The sequence below is a fragment of the Papio anubis genome, chromosome 4 (genome assembly GCF_008728515.1).
Source record: "Papio anubis isolate 15944 chromosome 4, Panubis1.0, whole genome shotgun sequence".
Lineage (NCBI taxonomy): Eukaryota > Metazoa > Chordata > Mammalia > Primates > Cercopithecidae > Papio > Papio anubis.
In genome coordinates this window covers 6852333-6872517 of record NC_044979.1, presented here as the reverse complement: position 1 = coordinate 6872517, position 20185 = coordinate 6852333, and the positions used below count along the sequence as shown (strand labels likewise).

At 42.0% G+C, this 20185-nt stretch overlaps 1 protein-coding gene across 14 annotated transcripts in view; it reads right to left on the bottom strand.

The window, feature by feature from the left end:
* Window positions 1-20185, bottom strand: part of KMT2C (lysine methyltransferase 2C) — a 298256-nt gene that overhangs the window by 260620 nt on the left and 17451 nt on the right. The window contains exon 2 of one of the 14 annotated variants that reach the window (XM_031665005.1): window positions 16906-16913. The exons of the other annotated variants lie outside the window; for them this stretch is intronic. Within the exon in view, the coding sequence (XP_031520865.1) occupies window positions 16906-16913 (8 nt within the window). The remainder of the gene's footprint in view (window positions 1-16905; window positions 16914-20185) is intronic. 14 annotated transcript variants of the gene reach the window in all.

Here is a 20185-nt window from a genome sequence, read left to right as displayed (position 1 = left end):
TGCAACCTACACCTCCCAGGTACAAGCAATTCTCTCCTGCCTCAGCCTTCTGCGCTTTCCAAACACTTCTGATTGCCTTCTCCTCTGCCATAACCCTACTCTAAGCCATTATCTGTCAAGATTACTTTCACAGCCTTACGGATGTCCCGGTTTATAATCTTCTAATGGCTTTCGCTGCACTAAGGATAAAATCCCAGCATCTTACTATGGTGTGAAGGGCACTGTTTGGGCTCCTGCTTGCCTCTCAAATACGGTCTCCTAAGTTCCCCTCACTGCACAGTAACACCACTTGTTTGTTTTGGGAGATGGGAGGATCCCTTGAGTATAACACACTTGATATGGTTTGGCCGTGTCCCCACCCAAATCTCATCTTGAAGTAAAGCTCCCATAATTCCCACGTGTTGTGGAAGGGACACAGTTGGAGACAACTGAATCATGGGGGTGGTTTCCCCCATACTGTTCTCATGGTAGTGAATAAATCTCATGAGATATGATAGTTTTATAAGACGAAACCCCTTTCACTTGGATCTCTCTCTCTCTTGCCTGCCACCATGTAAGACATGCCTTCGGCTGTGAGTGCGAGGCCTCCCCAACCACATGGAACTATGAATCTATTAAACCTCTTTTTCTTTAGAAATTACCCAGCCTTGGGTACGTCTTTATCAGCAGCGTGAAAAACACACTAATACAACACTCATTCTTGTTTTGGAGTCTTCACAATAAATCCTGCTCTTCCTAAAATGCCTCCACATCATTCACGTGTGTTTCAATGCCATCACATCATACAGACCTTCCTGACCACCTTAGCCACATGCATTCTCTCTCATACCATTAACAGACACACTCAGTACAGTACTACATTTTATTTTCTTCATAGCACTTCTCAGTATTTGAAACTAATTACTAGAAATGCATTTATTTTGTGTTTCTCACCGTTGAAATATTGTTCCATAAGGGCAGGAGCTCGGTCTCTCTTGTTCACCACTGAATCCTTAACACCTACAACACTCCTTGGCAAATTAAGCACGTGATTCAAATCTTTGGATAAATTTTGAAAAGAATGAGATAGATATGAATAAGCTAAAATGGAAAGATGCCTAAGATAAACTGCAAAGTGACAAAATCAAATCACGATATAAATTAAATGACCCCATTATCACAAAAATGGATATAAGTACACACACACACATAGAAATAGTGAAGGTACATCCATAACAAAAGTCAAGGACGCAGTATTGTCTCTGAAATGTGGGGCAAAACAGGGAAAAGAGGGTCATTCACGTTTTTTGTTTTTTATTTTTGATAAAAGGCTCGCTCTGTCACCCAGTGAAGCACATGTTGCCCAGGCTGGCCTCAAACTACTGGCCTCAAGTGATCCTCCTACCCTGGCCTCCCAAAGTATTGAGATTATAAGCATGAGCCCCCTGCAGCCAGCCCCTTTTACTTTTTAACTTATGCCCTCCTATGCTCTTTAAATATTTTTAGCAGCATGTATTACATTCATAACTTTTTCTGTGACACCTTCTAATCTTCCACATACTGTAAAAGGCTTAACACACATCACAAGTACTCGGTTTTGTTTTGGAGACAGGGTTTCAGCTCTGTCGCCCAGGCTGGAGTGCAACAGCACAATCTTTTTTTTTTTTTTTTTTTTTTTTTGAGACGGAGTCTCGCTCTGTCGCCCAGGCTGGAGTGCAGTGGCCAGATCTCAGCTCACTGCAAGCTCCGCCTCCCGGGTTCCCGCCATTCTCCTGCCTCAGCCTCCCGAGTAGCTGGGACCACAGGCGCCGCCACCTCGCCCGGCTAATTTTTTGTGTTTTTAGTAGAGACGGGGTTTCGCCGTGTTAGCCAGGATGGTCTCGATCTCCTGACCTTGTGATCCGCCCGCCTCGGCCTCCCAAAGTGCTGGGATTACAGGCGTGAGCCACCACGCCCGGCCAACAGCACAATCTTGACTCAATGCAACCTCCACCTCCTGGGCTCAAGGGATCCTCCCACCTCAGCCTCTGAGTAGCTAGGACTACAGGTGCACATCACCAAGCCCCGCTAATTTCTGTGGATTTTTTTAGGGGTGGGGTTTCACCACGTTGCCTGGGCTGGTCTCCAACTCCTGAGCTCAAGCGATTCACCCACCTTGGCTTCTCAAAGTGCTGGGATTTCAAGCGCTCACCACTGCACCCAGCCATTACTCGCTTTTATAAACACGCAAAACACCTCATACACAACTTAAAGCTGCTATTACATTTCTACAACCTAACACATTCTGAAACACTGTATAAATAAATATCTAAATATTCATTAGTTTTTGGTCTAGTCCAATTCGAGAACTGAAAGAGATTCTCTGGCTCAAATAGCAGAACAAACATATACATTTATCTCCCTTCAGCAAAAGACCATTTTAAACAGTACTTTAAAAAAAATTTAAGCCAAATTATTATTTTTAAAAAAAGTAAAATGAATGGAAAGATATCTCTTCTAAAGAAAAGAAACTGGAGTCCGGGAAAGAGGAAACTAGTGAACCTAGCATGGGAGCTGGCACTTTGGGGTAAAACAATGGACTTTTAAATGTCAGAATACAAAATACTAATTAACAGCTTAACCCTAATGTAAAGCCTGCCAACCATTAATTCCCACCAAGAGTTCATTGTGAACCCTTCTACTAAATCTTAAAGCTGAGTGATATCCAAGATCAGCAGATATTTGGTTAAAACCCTACAATGTAAATGACACTAAGATTAACAACAAAAATTACAATAGAGTTGACAGGCAAGAGGGAGGGCAACAAAATTTTTAAAAAATAAATAAACCTTATTAACATTTTCAGAGATTCAAGATTATTAACGCATAAAATGGGAAAAGATATTGGAGAGGGAGGAAACGAAGGAGAAGTCTCAAACATTTAAAATATAACTTCCAATATAAAATTAAAAGGTCCAAGAATAAAGTAGAAGAGATGGCCAGAAAAGAAAAAAAAAAAAAAAACAGAACAAACAGATAAAAATATTGGGGAGAATTAATTCAAGAAATCTAATAACCCAACTAAAAGGAGCTATAGAGAAAACAAAGAAAAGCTCACTAGAGGCCGGGCGTGGGGGCTTACGCCTGTAATCTCAGCACTTTGGGAGGCTGAGATGGAGGTCAGGAGATCAAGACCATCCTGGCTAACACAGTGAAATCCCCTCTCTACTAAAAATAGAAAAACTTAGCCAGGTGTGGTGGCGGACGCCTGTAGTCCCAGCTACCTAGGAGGCTGAAGCAGAATAGCTTGAACCCAGGAGGCAGAGGTTGCAATGTGCCGAGATGGTGCCACTGCACTCCAGTCTGGGTGACAGAGCGAGACTCCATCTCAAAAACAAAAAAAAGAAAAGATCACTAAAGCCATAATATGAAAACTTTCAAGAAGTGAAGCACATGAGTATTTTGCTTATTATAATGGAAAAGAAAATACATCTGGACATCTTTGAGAAATTTCAGTTTAATGAGGATAAAAATGAAGGCTCTAAAGGGCAGCCATGGATGAAAATACAAAACACATCACCCACGAAGGAAGAAGAATCATACAGTATCCGACTTTTCCTCACCAACAACAATTGACATAGAAGACACTGGAGCAATCCCTTCAAAGTTCTGAGGGAAAATAATTTTCAGCTTAACTGGACTTGAATAAAATAATATCAGTCAACTGTAAGGGCTAATAAGGACTTTTTCAGATAAGCAAGGATTCAAAACTTTATCTCTCACATATTGTTTCTTAGATACTTATGTGGGGTGTACTGCATTAAAACAAGTTAGTAACTCAAGAAATGATAAAGATCTAATAACAGTAGTAGCATTGTGCAAAAACAGTAAAGAACTTTAGGTTCAGCACAAAAGCAAGGCAACAGGTCTAAATACTTCTAGTCCAAACTAAGGAAATAGGACTAAGGGAAAGCAGGGGAGGGTAGAGGGGGAACTTGATATGCATAAAATAAGCAATAATGACAAACCACAGAAAAACGTTGATAAAATGAAAGAATGGTGAAAATATGACAAGAAAAATGCAATTACAGATTCAAAAACCAAGAAACAATACAAAGAAATGTAATTACATACTACTTGCCTCTGCTGTGAAAAATATTACATGATCATAAAAACGTAGAAACTATTCATTAATTTTTTTTTTTTTTTTTTTTGAGACAGAGTCTCACTCTGTCGCCCAGGCTGGAGTGCAATGGCACCATTTCGGCTCACTGCAACCTCCGCCTCCCGGGTTCAAGCAATTCTCCCTGCCTCAGCCTCCCAAGTAGCTGGGATTACAGGCATATGCGACCACAAATTTCTGTATGTTTAGTAGAGACGGGATTTCACCATGTTGGCCAGACTGGTCTCAGCCTCCCGACCTCAGATGATCAGCCCGCCTTGGCCTCCCAAAGTGCTGGGATTACAGGTGTTAGCCACCACGTCCAGCCCATTAACTTTCAAGTATTAAAGTCATACAGGCCAGATGCAGTGGCTCAGCACTTTGAGAGGCCGAGGCGGGTGGATCAGTTGAGGTCAGGAGTTAAAGACCAGTCTGGCCAACATGGAGAAGTCCCGTCTCTTCTAAAAGTACAAAAATTTGCCAGGCATGGTGGTACGCGCCTGCAGTCCCAGTCCCAGCTACTAGGAAGGCTGAGGCAGGAGAATAGCTTGAACCTGGAAAGTGGAGGTTGCAGTGAACCAAGATCACAGCACTGCACTCCAGCCTGGGCAAGAGAGCAAGGCTGTCTCAAATAAATAAATAAACAAACAAAGTAGTAAGGAAGACAATACAGAGCATAACTATTCTCAACCTTGACAATGTCAACGTTAGAAATGACAGATGTAAGCACATAAAGGGGAAAGGAAAGGTAAAAAGAAGAGTTGTGGCCGGGCACGGTGACTCACACCTATAATCCCAGCACTTTGGGAAGCTGAGGCAGGTGGATCACCTGAGGTCGGGAGTTCGAGACCAGCCTAACCAACATGGTGAAACCTCGTCTCTACTAAAAATACAAAATTAGCCGGGCATGGTGGCGTCTGCCTGTAATCCTAGCTACTTGGGAGGCTGAGATAGGAGAATCACTTGAACCCAGGAGGCAGAGGTTGCAGTGAGCCAAGATGGCGCCATTGCACTCCAGCCTGGGCAACAAGAGCAAAACTCCATCTCAAAAAAAAAAAAAAAAGTTACTGCTTGGTAAATCAAGATCGACGGCCTATATAACATGAAGGAACATTCTAATATATAAACTGCAGAGATAACTAGTGAAGAAATTAAAAGTGATTTTTTAAAAATCTATTCGGGAAGCAGATGTAAAGAAGTCAAATCCTTTATCAGAGCAGAAATCAATCATAAATCATAAAATAAGTATATTATATAGTCACTACAATACCACAGGAAGAAATAATTTAAAAGTTTCCTTTGGAAATTGAACCCCTATCTCTTACCATATACAAAAATCAACTCAAGATGGATTAAAGACTTAATCAAAAGACCTGAAACTAAAAAAACTATTTGAAAAAAACCTAGGAAAAACTCTTCTGGACATTGATCTACACAATTCATGACTAAGAATTCATGAACTGAAAGAATTCATGACTAAGACCTCAAAAGCACAAGCAAAAAAAACCAAAAATAGACAAATGAGACTTAATTAAGCTAAAAAGCTTCTGCATAGCAAAAGAAAGAATCAGCAGACTGAACAAATGACCTACAGAATAGGAGAAATAGTTTCAAACTATTTATTTGACAGGGTACTAATATCCAGAATTTACAAGGAACTCAAATAATCCCATCAAAAAGTAATCAAAGGGCTGTTCCGAATACCTCGCTACTGATAACTGGTAGTGAGTTATCCCAATTGATGGTTCAGAGTCAGTTACAGATCAAACTCCTTGTTCTATACTCTTCACTCCCCTTTCACTACTGCACTTAACTAGTCTTAAAAAAAAAAAGTTTAATAAAAAATTTTTAAGAATTTTAAAGTTAGCAAAGGACATTAACAGACATTTCTCAAAAGAAGACACACAAACAGCCAACAGGTATGTGGAAAAAATGCTCATCACTAATCATCGAGGAAATGCAAATAAAAGCCACAATGAGGTATCTATCACCTTACACCAATCAGAATAGCTACTATTAAAAATGATAATAATAAAAGACGTTGGGGAAGATGCAGGTAACAGGGAACACTTACACACTGTAGGTGGGAATGTAAATTAGTACCACCTGTATGGAAAATGATATAAAGATTTCTCAAATAACTAAAAAATAAAACTACTGGCCGGGTGCAGTGGTTCACGCCTGTAATTCCAGCACTTTGGGAGACCAAGGCGGGTGGATCACCTGAGGTCAGGAGTTCAAGACCAGCCTGGCCAACATGGTAAAACCCTGTCTCTACTAAAAATACAAAAATTTGCTGGGCATGGTGGCAGGTGCCTGTAATCCCAGCTACTTGGGAGGCTGAGGCAGGAGAATCACATGAACCCGGTGGGCAGAGGTTGCAGTGAGCCGAGATCATGCCACTGCACTCCAACCTGGGCGACAAAAGCGAAACTCCATCTCAAAAAACTAAAACTGATAAAAATAAAACTGCTATTCAATCCAGCAATCCCACTACTGGGTATCTACCCAAAGGAAAATAAATCATTATTTCAAAAAGATAACTGCACTCGTACATTTATCACAGCAACACTCACAATCGCAAAGATAGGGAATCAATCTCTATATCCAACAACAGATGACTGGATAAAGAAAATTTGGGATACACATAACACATACATACACACACACACACACACACACACACACGCACACAAAAATACTATTCAACCATAAAGAATAAAATCATGTACTTTGTAGCAACATGGAAAGGACCTGGAGGCCATGTTCTCACTTATAAGTTGAAGCAAAACAATGTGTACACATGGGCACAGTGTGGAATAACCACACTGGAGACTCAGAAGGTTGGGAGGGTGGGAGGAGGGTGAGTGACAAGAAATTACTGAATGAGTACATGTACATTATTTGGATGACAGATGCACTAAAAGCCCAAACTTCAGCACTATGCAATGTATTCACGTAACAAAACCGCACCTGTAGCCCTTAAATTGATACCAAGAAGTTGTTTGGAGAGTGGCACCAAGGAGCGAAACAGAATTCTTGATCCTTATTATAAGCATTCTGGGCTATTGACTTTTTTCAACCATGTACATATATTACTATGTCAAGTTTTTAAATGGACTTAAAACCTGAAAAAATACTGATATTTTCATGAAAAACAAAACCATAAGATATGCTGCCTAAACTTTCCCCCATAATGCAATGAATAAAACTTTAGTTTAATCTTCCTCTTCAGGATACATAATTTCTGAGGCTTTAGAACCACTTTAATAGGTATTTGTAGGCCGGGCGTGGTGGCTCATGCCTGTAATCCCAGCACTTTGGGAGGCCGAGGTGGGCAGATCATCTGAGGTCGGGAGTTTGAAACCAGGCTGACCAACTTGGAGAAACCCAGTCTCTACTAAAAATAAAAAATTAGCTAGGCATGCTGGCGCATGGCTGTAATTCCAGCTTCTCGGGAGGCTGAGGCAGGAGAATCACTTGAACCCAGGAGGCGGAGGTTGCAGTGAGCCAAGATCATATGCGCCACTGCACTCCAACCTGGGCAACAAAAGCGAAACTGTCTAAAAAAAAAAAAAAAAAGGTTATCATGAATCACTGCTCAAAACAGTTTAGTTAAAATAAAGAATGTATGTTAAACTACAGAGTAATAGCTTGAAAACAAGACAAAATTTTTTTAAATTATAGGAGAAACATGGCTGACTAAACTATGATGAAAGATCTGAGATATCAAAAATGGGCTGGGTGCAGTTGACTTATGCCTATAATCCCAGCACTCTGGCAGGCCAAGGTGGGCAGATCACGTGAGCCTAGTTCAAGACCACCCTGGGCAACATGGCAAAACCCAGTCTCTACAAAAAATACAAAAATTAGCTGGGCATGGTGGTGTCCACCTGTAGTCCCAGCAACTCAAGAGGCTGAGGTAGGAGAATCATCTGATCCTGGGAAGTCCAGGTGCAATGAGCCATGATCACATCACTGCACTCCCGCCTGGGAGACAGAGTGAGAACCTGTCTCAAAAAAAAAAAAAAAAAAAAGGCATCAAAAATGGTTAAAAGACAATCTTAGGCCGGGCGCGGTGGCTCAAGCCTGTAATCCCAGCACTTTGGGAGGCCGAGACGGGCGGATCATGAGGTCAGGAGATCGAGACCATCCTGGCTAACACGGTGAAACCCCGTCTCTACCAAAAATACAAAAACTTAGCCAGGCGAGGTGGCAGGCGCCTGTAGTCCCAGCTACTCGGGAGGCTGAGGCAGGAGAATGGCGTAAACCCGGGAGGCGGAGCTTGCAGTGAGCTGAGATCCGGCCACTGCACTCCAGCCCGGGCGACAGAGCGAGACTCCGTCTCAAAAAAAAAAAAAAAAAGAAAATCTTAAACAAACCATGAGTTAACAGATTAAAAAGGTGTTTTTATTTGTTTGTTGAGACAGAGTCTTCCTCTGCTGCCCAGGCTGGGGTGCAGTGGTATGGTCGTGGTTGACTGCAGCCTTAAACTCCTGGGCTCAAGTGATCCTCATGCCTCAGCCTCCCTAATAGCTGGGACTATAGGTGTATCACAACACACAGCCTTTTTTTTTTTTTTTAAGTAGAGATGAGGTCTCCTGATGTTGCCCAGACTGGTCTCGAACTCCTGGTCTCAAGAGGATCCCACCCTGGCCTTCCCAAATGCTGGGATTACAGGTGTGAGCCACAGTGTGGAGTCAAAAAAGGGTTTATTTTTTTATTTTTTTCTGTTGTTAGAGGTGGAGGTGGTAATCGTTTCTTTTTTGCAGGGAGAAGAGGTAGTGGTGGTAATGGTTTCTTTTTGGGAAGTAGAAGACAGCTAAAGGGTACTGCTACGGTATTATGGTTTATAGTGTTTACCATTTTGTTTAACAATATTCTACTCTAGAAACTGAAACTATTTTTTAATAAAACATCTAAAATCCTACTATGATTTACTTCTCCAAAATACGAATTACATCACAAGTAAGCCTCCATGCAATGACATTTTTATCTTTATAGAGAGTCATCAATATCAGTTAAATTAATGCAACTATTCCTAAGGAGAAGTTTAGATTCCACTTCACCATTAAGAGCCAAGTGCCTATGATGCAGATGAATGCATGGTATAATATATTTCAATCAAGTCACAGACTCACTTCCCCACTATCCATGAAATATAACAAAGGGCTAAGAAACACTAAAAAATAATGTATCAAACTTCCCACAAACCAAAAGACAGGAAGCTACTGAATAATCTGATACTTGGATTACATTTTTGTTATCACTAAAATGTAGCAAAGGGGCCGGGGCACCGGGGATCATGCCTGTAATCCTGGCACTTTGGGAGGCCGAGACAGGCAGATCACTTAAGGTCAGGAGTTTGAAACCAGCCTGGCCAACATGGTAAAACCCCATCTCTACTAAAAATACAAAAACTTAACCAGGCGTGGTCACGCGTGCCTGAAATCCCAGCTACTCGGGAGGCTGAGGCTGGAGACTCACTTGAACACGAGAGGCAAAGGTTGCAGTGAGTTGACATCATGCCACTGCACTTCAGCCTGGGTGACAGAGCAAGACTCTGTCTCAAAAAAAAAAAAAAACCGGTCAGTGTTTAGAAAGGCTACAACTATATCATGTCTTTTACTTATTCTACATTTTGTATCAGTCTAGAAGTTGACTGAGCAGTGATTTGAAAACAAATATGACCCTTTACATTAGAAGCAGCAACTGTTTATTCAGAAACATACACTATTAGTTACATTTAAAATTTATCTTGTTACAATACAGTTTCCAAATCAACAGTTCTTACAAAACATGGAACATATACTTCAGAATTATTTAGCTTTACTTTTGCAATAGTGGCCAAGGTGGCTGGGCGTGGTGGCTCACGCCTATAATCCCAGCACTTTGGGAGGCCGAGGCAGGCGGATCACAAGGTCAAGAGTTCGAGACCAGCCTGGCCAATATGGTGTAACCCCGTTTCCACTAAATATACAAAAAGTAGCCGGGCATGATGACGTGTGCCTGTACTACCAGCCACTTGGGAGGCTGAGGTAGAAGACTCGCTGAACCCAGGGAGGCGGAGATGGCAGTGAGCCGAAATCATGCCACTGCACTCTAGCCTGGGTGACAGAGTAGGACTCTATCTCAAAAAAAGAAAAAAAAATAGTGGCCAAGGTGGGTTTTGTACTCTGAGTATAAACTATACACATGTAGTTTATACTACATATATACCTATTTATAAACTAGGCACTACTGCTTCAATATATTTAAAAAATTATTCTAGAAGATGGTTTATCGTACGCAGGGTTCCCCCACCTCTCACTGCAGACCAGTACCAATCAGTAGCCTGTTGGGAACCAGGCCGCACAGCAGGAGGTGAGCGGCAGGCAAGCCAGCATTAACACCTGAGCTCTGCCTCATCTCAAATCAGCAGTGGCATTAGATTCTCATAGAAGCACAAACCCTAATTTGAACTGCGCAAGCGAGGGACCTAGGCTGCGTGCTTCTGATGAGAATCTAACTAATGCCTGATGATCTAAGGTGGAAGTGTTTCACCCCAAAACCATCCCCTCCCTGCTCCCCCTGGGGTCTGTGGAAAAAACTGTCTTCCACAAAACTGGTCCCTGGTGCCAAAAAGTTTGGAGACTACCGACATAAACTACAAGGTTTTGTTAAAAAACAAAAAACAAAAGAAAAAAATTTAGCCAATGTCCCTTGAGGGTTAATATTAAATATCTGAGAATAAGTAACAGTCTAATATGAATTTAATTGTGAACATAAGTTAATTCTACACTATCTGAAAAACAGTTTCACTTAACATGTATCTAATTCATCAAACTGGGTAGGTTTCTCTCTCTCTCTCTCCCTCTCTCTCTCTCTCTCTCTTTTTTTGAGACAGAGCCTCCCTCTGTTACCCAGGCTTAAGTGCAGTGGCACCATCTCCACTCACTGCAGTCTTGACCTCCAGAACTCAACCTGATCCTCCCACCTCAGCCTCCCGATTCGCTGGGATCACACAAGAATGTGCCACCACATCTGGCTAATTTTTGTATTTTTTGTAGGGACAGGGTCTCACTATGTTTCCCAGGCTGGTCTTGAACTCCTTACCTCAAGTGATCCACCTGCCTCAGCATCCCAAAGTGCTGGGATTAGAGGCGTGAGCCACCAAGACCCACCTTAAAACAAGTTCTTTGAAAACACATTTGCTGTGTAATAGTTATCAGCTTTTTAAAAAATTTCTTCTAACGTAATGAAATTCTGGCAATCAGATTTTCAGAAGAAATATGTTAAAATGCTGGTTAAGTGACCAGAGGTTTTATTTCTTGGGTTTTTTTTTTTTAATCATAATGGAATTAAACACACATGAAGAAATCTGTTGAAATCCCTCAAACCTGCAATGCTATACCTGAATCACAGTGTTCTTTCAGAGGCTTTTCAAATTATGCAAATATTTCAAAATGCTGAGTTACTCTACTATAGCTAATAAAACTAAGTGGAAAACCTTGAGAACCATAGACGGAGGGGGCATTATTTATTCTCATTACTCTTAAATCAACCAACTTCCAAATCCAGAATATAAAACTTTTACGATTATTTGTTCTTTCCCTGTTTACAAACGTAGTTCTGATTTCATTATTAAATATATAGGCCAGGCATGGTGGCTCATGCCTGTAATCCCAGCACTTTGGGAGGCCAAGGCAGACAGATCATGAGCTCAGCAATTCAAGACCAGCCTGAACAACACGGTGAAACCCCGTCTCCATTAAAAATACAAAAAAATTAGCCAGGGGTAGTGGCGGGTGCCTGTATTCCCAGCTACTCGGGAGGCTGAGGTAGGAGAATGACGTGAACCCGGGAAGCGGAGGTTGCACTGAGTCGAGATCGCACCATCGCACTCCAGCCTGGGCGACAGAGGGAGACTCCATCTCAAAACAATAAATAAATAAATAAATAAATAAATAAATAAATAAATAAATAAATAAAAATTAGCCAGGCGAGGAGGCATACCCCTGTAATCCCAGCTACTCAGGAGGCTGAGGCACGAGAGTAACTTGAACCTGGAAGGCGGAGGTTGTCCAGCCTGGGCGACAGAGCAAGACTCCATCTCAAATAAAATAAAATTTTAAAAAACAATTTAATATATACATTAAATCTCAGCCAGGCCCAGTGGCTCACACCTATAACCCCAGCATTTTGGGAGGTTGAGGTGGGTGGATCACTTGAACCCAAGAGCTCGAGATCAGCCTGGGCAACATCGAGAGACGCCGTCTCTACAAAAAAAAAAAAAAAAGAAAATTAGCTGCTGGTGATAGCACACCCCCACAGCCCCAGCTACTTGGGAGGCTAAGGTGGGAGGATCACTGGGGTTGGAAGGTCGATGCTGCAGTGAGCCAAGATCTCACTCCTGCACGTCACCCTGGATGACAGAGCGAGATCCAGTCTCAAAGAATATATATATGTGTGTATATATGTATATGTGTGTATATGTATATATACATGTGTTTGTATATACACACACAATTCTCTATACTAGTGCTATCATATTTAATGCTTTAATAAGATTAAATACATTAAAACATAGTTCTTTTCATTTTGTCTTTAACAGTACAATCCAAGTCAAGTCATCCTTCCAAACCAGCTATAAAAATATCCTATGAAAAGAAACAAAAATTTTTTATCCTTAGGGTATTTTGGGGTTCTGGCCTTTTGTTGTGCCAGATCTAATGCCACTTGATAAGACTTTCAGCTTCATCCCATCCCATCCTGCAACAATGTTTTCTGTAGGGCGGGATCCTTGGCTCCCAATCAAGTCCTGACAACCTGATCTCATGGCAGCGCCCACACAAGAAAAAAAAAAAAACAAGAGCATTTTATTTCGTGCAACTTTTACGGCCCTGAGAATCTCCTGCCCCCCACCCCCTCAACATACAATCAATCAATTGATCTCCCTCTTCGACTCTCTCCCCCGCCTCCCCACCATCCACGAGAAAGAGGAGGGAGAAGAAGGTAGAAGAAAAGGCACGAGTAGAGAAAGTAGATCCGACGTAAAGCAGGCGCCTAAAAAAGGTGGGATGGATTTCTCCCAAGCCCAGATCAGGGACTCTGCTACAGTCAGCCAGTGGAGAATGCCTCTAAGGTTAACACTTTAGTAACCACTTACAAGAACTTCCCCTGTCTGCTGCTTAATTTCAAATAACCCAACAGGTCCATTTAATTAATCTCTTTTATTTCTTTAAATAATAAAAGGGAAACAAACACGTTTTAACATCATTTTGCATCACAATGTCAAAATCTTGGGTTAACTCCCTCAGTAAATCTCTAAATCCTTTCCAGTCTACTACCTCTGGCCAGGAAGTCGAAACTGAAATATTAACCAACTAAAATGATCTTCATACTTTGGTCAATTTTGCAGAGCAAAAAATCTAAATAAATAAATAAATAAATAGATCTTCAATGTGTATCAAGGATGTCCTACTTGGGCCTCACTCTCCCAAAGAGAGCCTATTTTCTTCCATTTAACAAAGGAAAATTTTCAGTTAAACAAGCCTAATGAAGATGTCGCAACCAGGCCAAGAGGGGTGGTTCATGCCTGTAACCCCTGCAGTTTGGGAGGTCAAGGCAGGCTGATTACTTGAGGCAAGAGTTTGAGACCAGTCTGGCCAACATGGTGAAACCCGATCCCTACTAAAAACCCAAATATTAGCTGGGCATGGTGGCGGGCACCTGTAATCCCAGCTACTCAGGAGGCTGAGGCAGGAGAATGGCTTGAACCCGGGAGGCAGAGGTTCCAGTGAGCTGAGATCCTGCCACTGCAGTCCTGCCTGGGCAACAGAGCAAGACTCCCTCTCAAAAAAAATTTTTTTAAATGTTGCAACCAATTTTTCCTCCTCATATTTATAGATGTTTATCATGGTTTTTCTTAAGTTTCTTTTTTTTTTTTTTGGGGGGGGGGGGACGGAGTCTTGCTCTGTCACCTAGGCTAGAGTGCAGTGGTGCGATCTCAGCTCACTGCAAGCTCCGCCTCCCGGGTTCATGTCATTCTCCTGCCTCAGCCTCCCAAGTAGCTGGGACTACAGGTGCTGGCCACCACGCCCAGATAATTTTTTTGTATTTTTTTAATAGAGACGGGGTTTCACCATATTAGCCAGGATGGTCTCGATCTCCTAACCTCGTGATCCGCCCGCCTCGGCCTCTCAAAGTGCTGGAATTACAGGCGTGACCCATGGTGCCCGGCCAGTTTTTCTTAAGTTTTTTAAACCACCTTTTCCAAACCTCAAAACAAGCATCTATAATTATGGGCAATTATTCTCCTGGCTCCATAAACAATTTTATTTTTCCTTCTCCAACTTTCTAATCCTCTTATGAAGCTGGCCATTCTTCTCCTGACACCAAACAACAAAAAAAGAAACAAGTAACTGCAGGTTACTTCTTTTGTTTTAACAAATAAATAAACTAGCTTAAATGAATAGTGGTCTTGGATCACGTAAGAATGTCAAAATAAATGATTTAAAGACTTTAAATATTGTCGGAGGGGGGAGGTGGTGCTGGTAAATAAGGGTCAAATTCTGCCTTAAGAAATTACTTTTTTCAGATCTATAAAATCTTACCAACTCAGAATCCTGATTATAGATTATCATCTCCTACTCAATACTTACCAAATCTACAGTGATATAAGAATCTCACTAAAAATTAAAAATAAATAAAAGGAGTTAAGATTTAAGACATAACCAAAAACCAGACCCTCTACAAAGCTGCTGACCGCATGGTTCATGCTTGTATACACATAGACTAAGAACAAACCCTACACTTCTGAGTGAGAAAAAAAAACTGAACAATGTAAATCTATTCTTTCACTATAACAATTTCTTTTTTCAGAGACAGGGTCTCACTTTGTCCAAGCTGGTGCGATCTTACCTCACTGCAGCCTCCACCTCCTGGGTTCATGTCATCGTCCCACCTTAGCCTCCCGAGTAGTTGGGATTACTAACGCGGACCACCACAGCTGGGTAATTTATGTGTTTGCTGTAGAGACAGGGTTTTGCCATATTGCACAGACTAGTCTTGAGCTCCTGAGCTCAAGAAATCCACCCGCCTCAGCCTCCTAAAGTGCTAAGATTAAGGCATGAGCCACTGCGCCCAGCCACAAAATTTTAAAATGTCATTCCAAAGAACCATCTATAATGAACTGTGAAATTATGTTAAATACGTATGTTTAGAAGATACAATGTAACTTTCTAGTTTTTATTTCCACCGTAATATAATTAACTTCAACTACAAATAAAATTCTACGTAAATTTCAATCCCAGGATTTTTGTTCTCATTAAAGTTACAAAAATTAGCCGGGCGTGGTGGCTCATGCCTATAATCCCAGCACTTTGGGAGGCCGAGGCAGGTGGATCATCTGAGGTCAGGAGATCAAGACCAGCCTGGTCAACAGAGTGAAACCCCGTCTCTACTAAAAATATAACAATTAGCCAGGTGTGGTGGCAGGGGCCTGTAATCCCAGCTACTTGGGAGGCTGAGACAGGAGAATCGCTTGAACCCAGGAGGCAGAGGTTGCAGTGAGCCGAGATCGCGCCACTGCACTCCAGTCGGGGTGACAAGAGCAAAACTCCGTCGAAGAAAAAAAAAAAATTTACAAAAGTCATTTAGAAAATGTATGAGACCACACACGATGGCTCATGCCTGTAATCCCAGCACTCTGGGAGGCCAAGGCAGGCGGACTATGAGGTCAGGAGTTCCGAGACCAGCCTGACCAACATGGTGAAACCCTGTCTCTACTAAAAATACAAAACTTAGCTGGGCGTGGTGTCGCACACCTGTAATCCCAGCTACGCAGGAGCCTGAGGCAGGAGAATCGCTTGAACCCAGGAGGTGGAGGTTACAGTGAGCTCATATGGCGCAACTGCACTCCAGTCTGGGTGACATACTGAGACTCTGTTTCAAAAAAAAAGAAAAAAAGAAAATGTATACGAAACACAAAGAGCTGGGTGTGGTGGCTCACACCTGTAATCCCGGCACTTTGGGAGGCTGGTGGGGGGGGGGGGGGGGGGGGAACCCGGGGGGGGGGGTGTTTGAGACCAGCCTGACCAACATGGAGAAACCTCGTCTCTACTAAAAATACAAAATTAGTGGGGCATGGTGGCACATGCATGTAATCCCAGCTACTCGGGAGGATGAGGCAGGAGAATCATTTGAACCCGGGAGGCGAAGGTTGCCATGAGCCAAGATCATGCCATCATACTCCAGCCTGGGCAACAAGCACGAAACTCCGTCTCAAAAAAAGAAAGAAACACAGAGTTGCCGACGTGAAAACTACTCAGTAAGATTTAATAAAAATACTGTAATTGGAAAAAATATTTTTTTCTTTTTTTAGACGGAGTTTCGCTCTTGTCACTCAGGCTGGAGTGTAATGGCTCGATCTCAGCTCACTGCAACGTCCAACTCCAGGGTTCAAGCGATTCTCCTACCTCTGCCTCTCGAGTAGCTGGGATTACAGGTGCCCAGCACCATGCCCGACTAATTTTTGTATTTTTAGTAGAGAAGAGGTTTCACCATGTTGGTCAAGCTGATCTCAAACTCTTGACCTCAGGTGATCCACCCGCTTCAGCATTCCAAAGTGCTGGGATTACAGGCGTGAGCCACTGCACCCGGCCTTAACTATTTTTCATTAAGGTAATGAAATAAGTTAACTTCTCAATACTTTCTTTCTTTCTTTTTTTCTTTTTGAGACAGGGTCTTGCTCTGCTACCAAGCTAGACTGCAGTGGCATGATCACAGCTCACTGCAGCCTCAACCTCCTAGGCTCAAGCAATCCTCCCTACTCAGTCTCCCAAGCAGCTGGGGCAACAGGTGCATACCACATCCAGCTAATTTTTTATTTTTTTGTAGAGATGGGATCTCACCATTTTGCCCAGACTGATTTTGAAATCCTGAGCTCAAGCAATCAGCCTGCCTCAGCCTCCTAAAGTGCTGTGATTACAGGTGATGGCGTCCGGCCTTCAATATTTTCTTGATAAAAGAGAGGATTTGTTACTAGTCCTAGGTTATTATGAAAAACAGCAATATCATGATTAAAATTTTGTTCCTCCTCCCAGTACTGTGTTCTAATAATTAGATAGGAAATGGGAATGAAAACTTCCAATGCTTTGTTTCCCTAATCTACAAATATTTCTCTTACTACTTCTATAAATAATTGAATAAAATCTTAAATGAACTAAAAGAAATAATGGGACTTTTCACTACACAAAAGATAATTACCTATACAATGAAATGAGATAAAATTCTTAGAGCAAATGTCTTAAAATATGTTATACAATAAGCTTAAATTAATAATACAAAACAGAATGCCCTCACCCCAATAAACTATGGGCAAAACACGACTGGGCAATTCACAAGAAATACAAGTAATAAAATTCAAAAGTAGGCTGGCACAGTGGCTCACACCTGTAATCCCAACACTTTGGGAGGCCAAGGCGAGTGCATCACGAGATCAAGCATTCAAGACCAGCTTGGCCAACATAGTGAAACCCCATTTCTACTAAAAATACAAAAAATTAGCTGGGAGTTGTGGTGGGCACCTGTAATCCCAGCTACTTGGGAGGCTGAGGCAGGAGAATTGCTTGAACCTGGGACACGAAAGGTTGCAGTAAGCCAAGACTGCGTCACTGTACTCCAGTCTGGGCAACAGTGCAAGACTCAGGTCTCAAAGAAAAAAGAAAAAAAAAATTCAAAATATTCATTAGTCCTACTAATCAAGTAAAAACTAAGAACTAAAGTACTTTTTTGGCCGGTATGGTGGCTCAAGCCTGTAATCCCAGCACTTTGGGAGGCCGAGGCAGTGGATCGAGGTCAGGAGGTCAGAGACCATCACAGCTAACAGTGAAACCCCGTCCCTCTACTAATACAAAAAAACTTAGCGGGCGGTGTGGCCTGTAGTCCCCAGCTACCGGGAGGCTGAGAGGCAGGAGAATGGCGTGAACCAGGCAGAGCTTGCAGGCGAGCTGAGATCGGCCTGCACTCCAGCCTGGGTGACAGAAATGAGACTCCGTCTCAAAAAAAAAAAAAAAAAAAAACAAAAAAAATAAAGTACTTTTTTTCAGTTAAGATAAAGATTTTAATATATCGTACATGACAAAGGTTTGATAACACCGGACCCATCGCACATTGCTACTGACATTACAAACTGATGCAGCCTTTTTAGGGAGTGGCATTTCAAAACTTTAATAAAAATACTCTTATTTTTATTATATACTATATTATATATTATATAAAATAAGAGTATAAAATACTCTTATTTTATTATTTCAGGGCTGGGCATGGTGGTTCATGCCTGTAATCCAAAAATTTTGGGAGGCCGAGGCGACATCACTTGAGGTCAGGTGCCCGGAACCACGCCCAACTAATTTTTGTATTTTTAGTAGAGACGGGGTTTCTCCATGTTGATCAGGCTGGTCTCGAACTCCTGGATCTAGGTGATCCACCGGCCTCAGCCTCCCAAAGTGCTGGGATTACAGGCGTGAGCCACCGTGCCCAGCCAAATGCTTATTGGCTACCGTGCCCGGCCACATGCTTATTTTTTTAACCTAATTATCCGGCCTATGGTAATCTGTCCTATAAAAATAACCAAAATATGAAAAGGGCTTTATCTACAAAACGGTCAGCCAGAGCATTACACATAGTAGCAAAAGGCAGTAGGGTGAGAAAGGGGATAGAGGAAAAGGGGAGATAGGTGTATGGTTATATAAATGATAGTGTCGTTACTCAGTTTTTTGTTGTTGTTTTTGAGACAGTCTCACTCTGTCGCCCAGGCTAGAATGCAATGGTGTGGTCTTGGCTCACTACAACCTCCACCTCCTGGATTCAAGTGATTCTCCTGCCTCAGCCTCCCCAGTAACTGAGAATACAGGCGCATGCCACCACACCTGGCTAATTTTTGTATTTTTAGTACAGACGAGGTTTCACTATGTTGGCCAAGCTGGTCTCAAACTCCTGACCTTGTGATACGCCTGCCTCAGCCCTCAAAGTGCTGGGATTACAGTCGTGAGCGACAGCGCCCAGCCCTGTTTTACTTAATGGAAACTGAAGCACCCTTCAAAATGTTATAAAGATTAACAATATGGAAATTTTCTTTTACATGTTACAAGGGAAAGTAGGCTACAAAATTCTACATGTACGTAAGTAGTATCACAAAAACAAACTGTATATGAAAAAAGTTTGAAAGAGAATAGATCAGGCTGGGCATGGTAGCTCATGTCTATAATGCCAGCACTTTGAGAGGCCAAGGTGGGAGGATCACTCGAGCTTAGGAGTTTGAGACCAGTCTGGGCTACATAGTGAAATGACTGTCCCTACAGAAAAAGATTTGTTTTTAATTAAAAAAAAAAAAAAAGACTGGGCTTGGTGGCTCATGTCTGTAATCCCAGCATTTTCGGAGGCTGAGGCGGGCGGATCACAAGGTCAGAAGTTTGAGACCAGCCTGGCCAACATGGTGAAAGTCTGTCTCTACTAAAAATACAAAAAATTAGCCAGACATGATGGCAGGCGCCTGTAATCCCAGCTATTCAGGAGGCTGAGGCAGAATTGCTTGAACTCGGGAGGCAGAGGCTGCAGTGAGCCGAGATCATGCCACTGTGCTCCAGTCTGGGCAACAGAGCAAGACTCTGTCCCAAAAAATAAAAAAGAAAGAAAACAATTACATTTATAACAACATCAAAAACAATGTAATACTTAGGAATCAATTTAACAAAAAAGTACAAGACCTGTGCATTGAAAATTATAAAATATTACAAAGAAGATCAGAAGTCATACCTCATTTGATACTTAACCACATGCAATAAAATCATTAGTTCCAGTTTTATAGTTGTTGTCAAAGTTGTTTTTCTAACACGGGCACAATGTTATACCTCTGTTTAACAACTTCAATGGCTCCCTGTTGTCTACAGTCAATATTCAAAATGCCCAATTTACTTTCCCTTCCTCATTTCCTGCCATACTGGACTGTGTAGTCTCTTACAAAGCAAAGGTGAGGGTCAGACACACCTGGATTCAAATCCTGACTCAATCACATACAAGCTA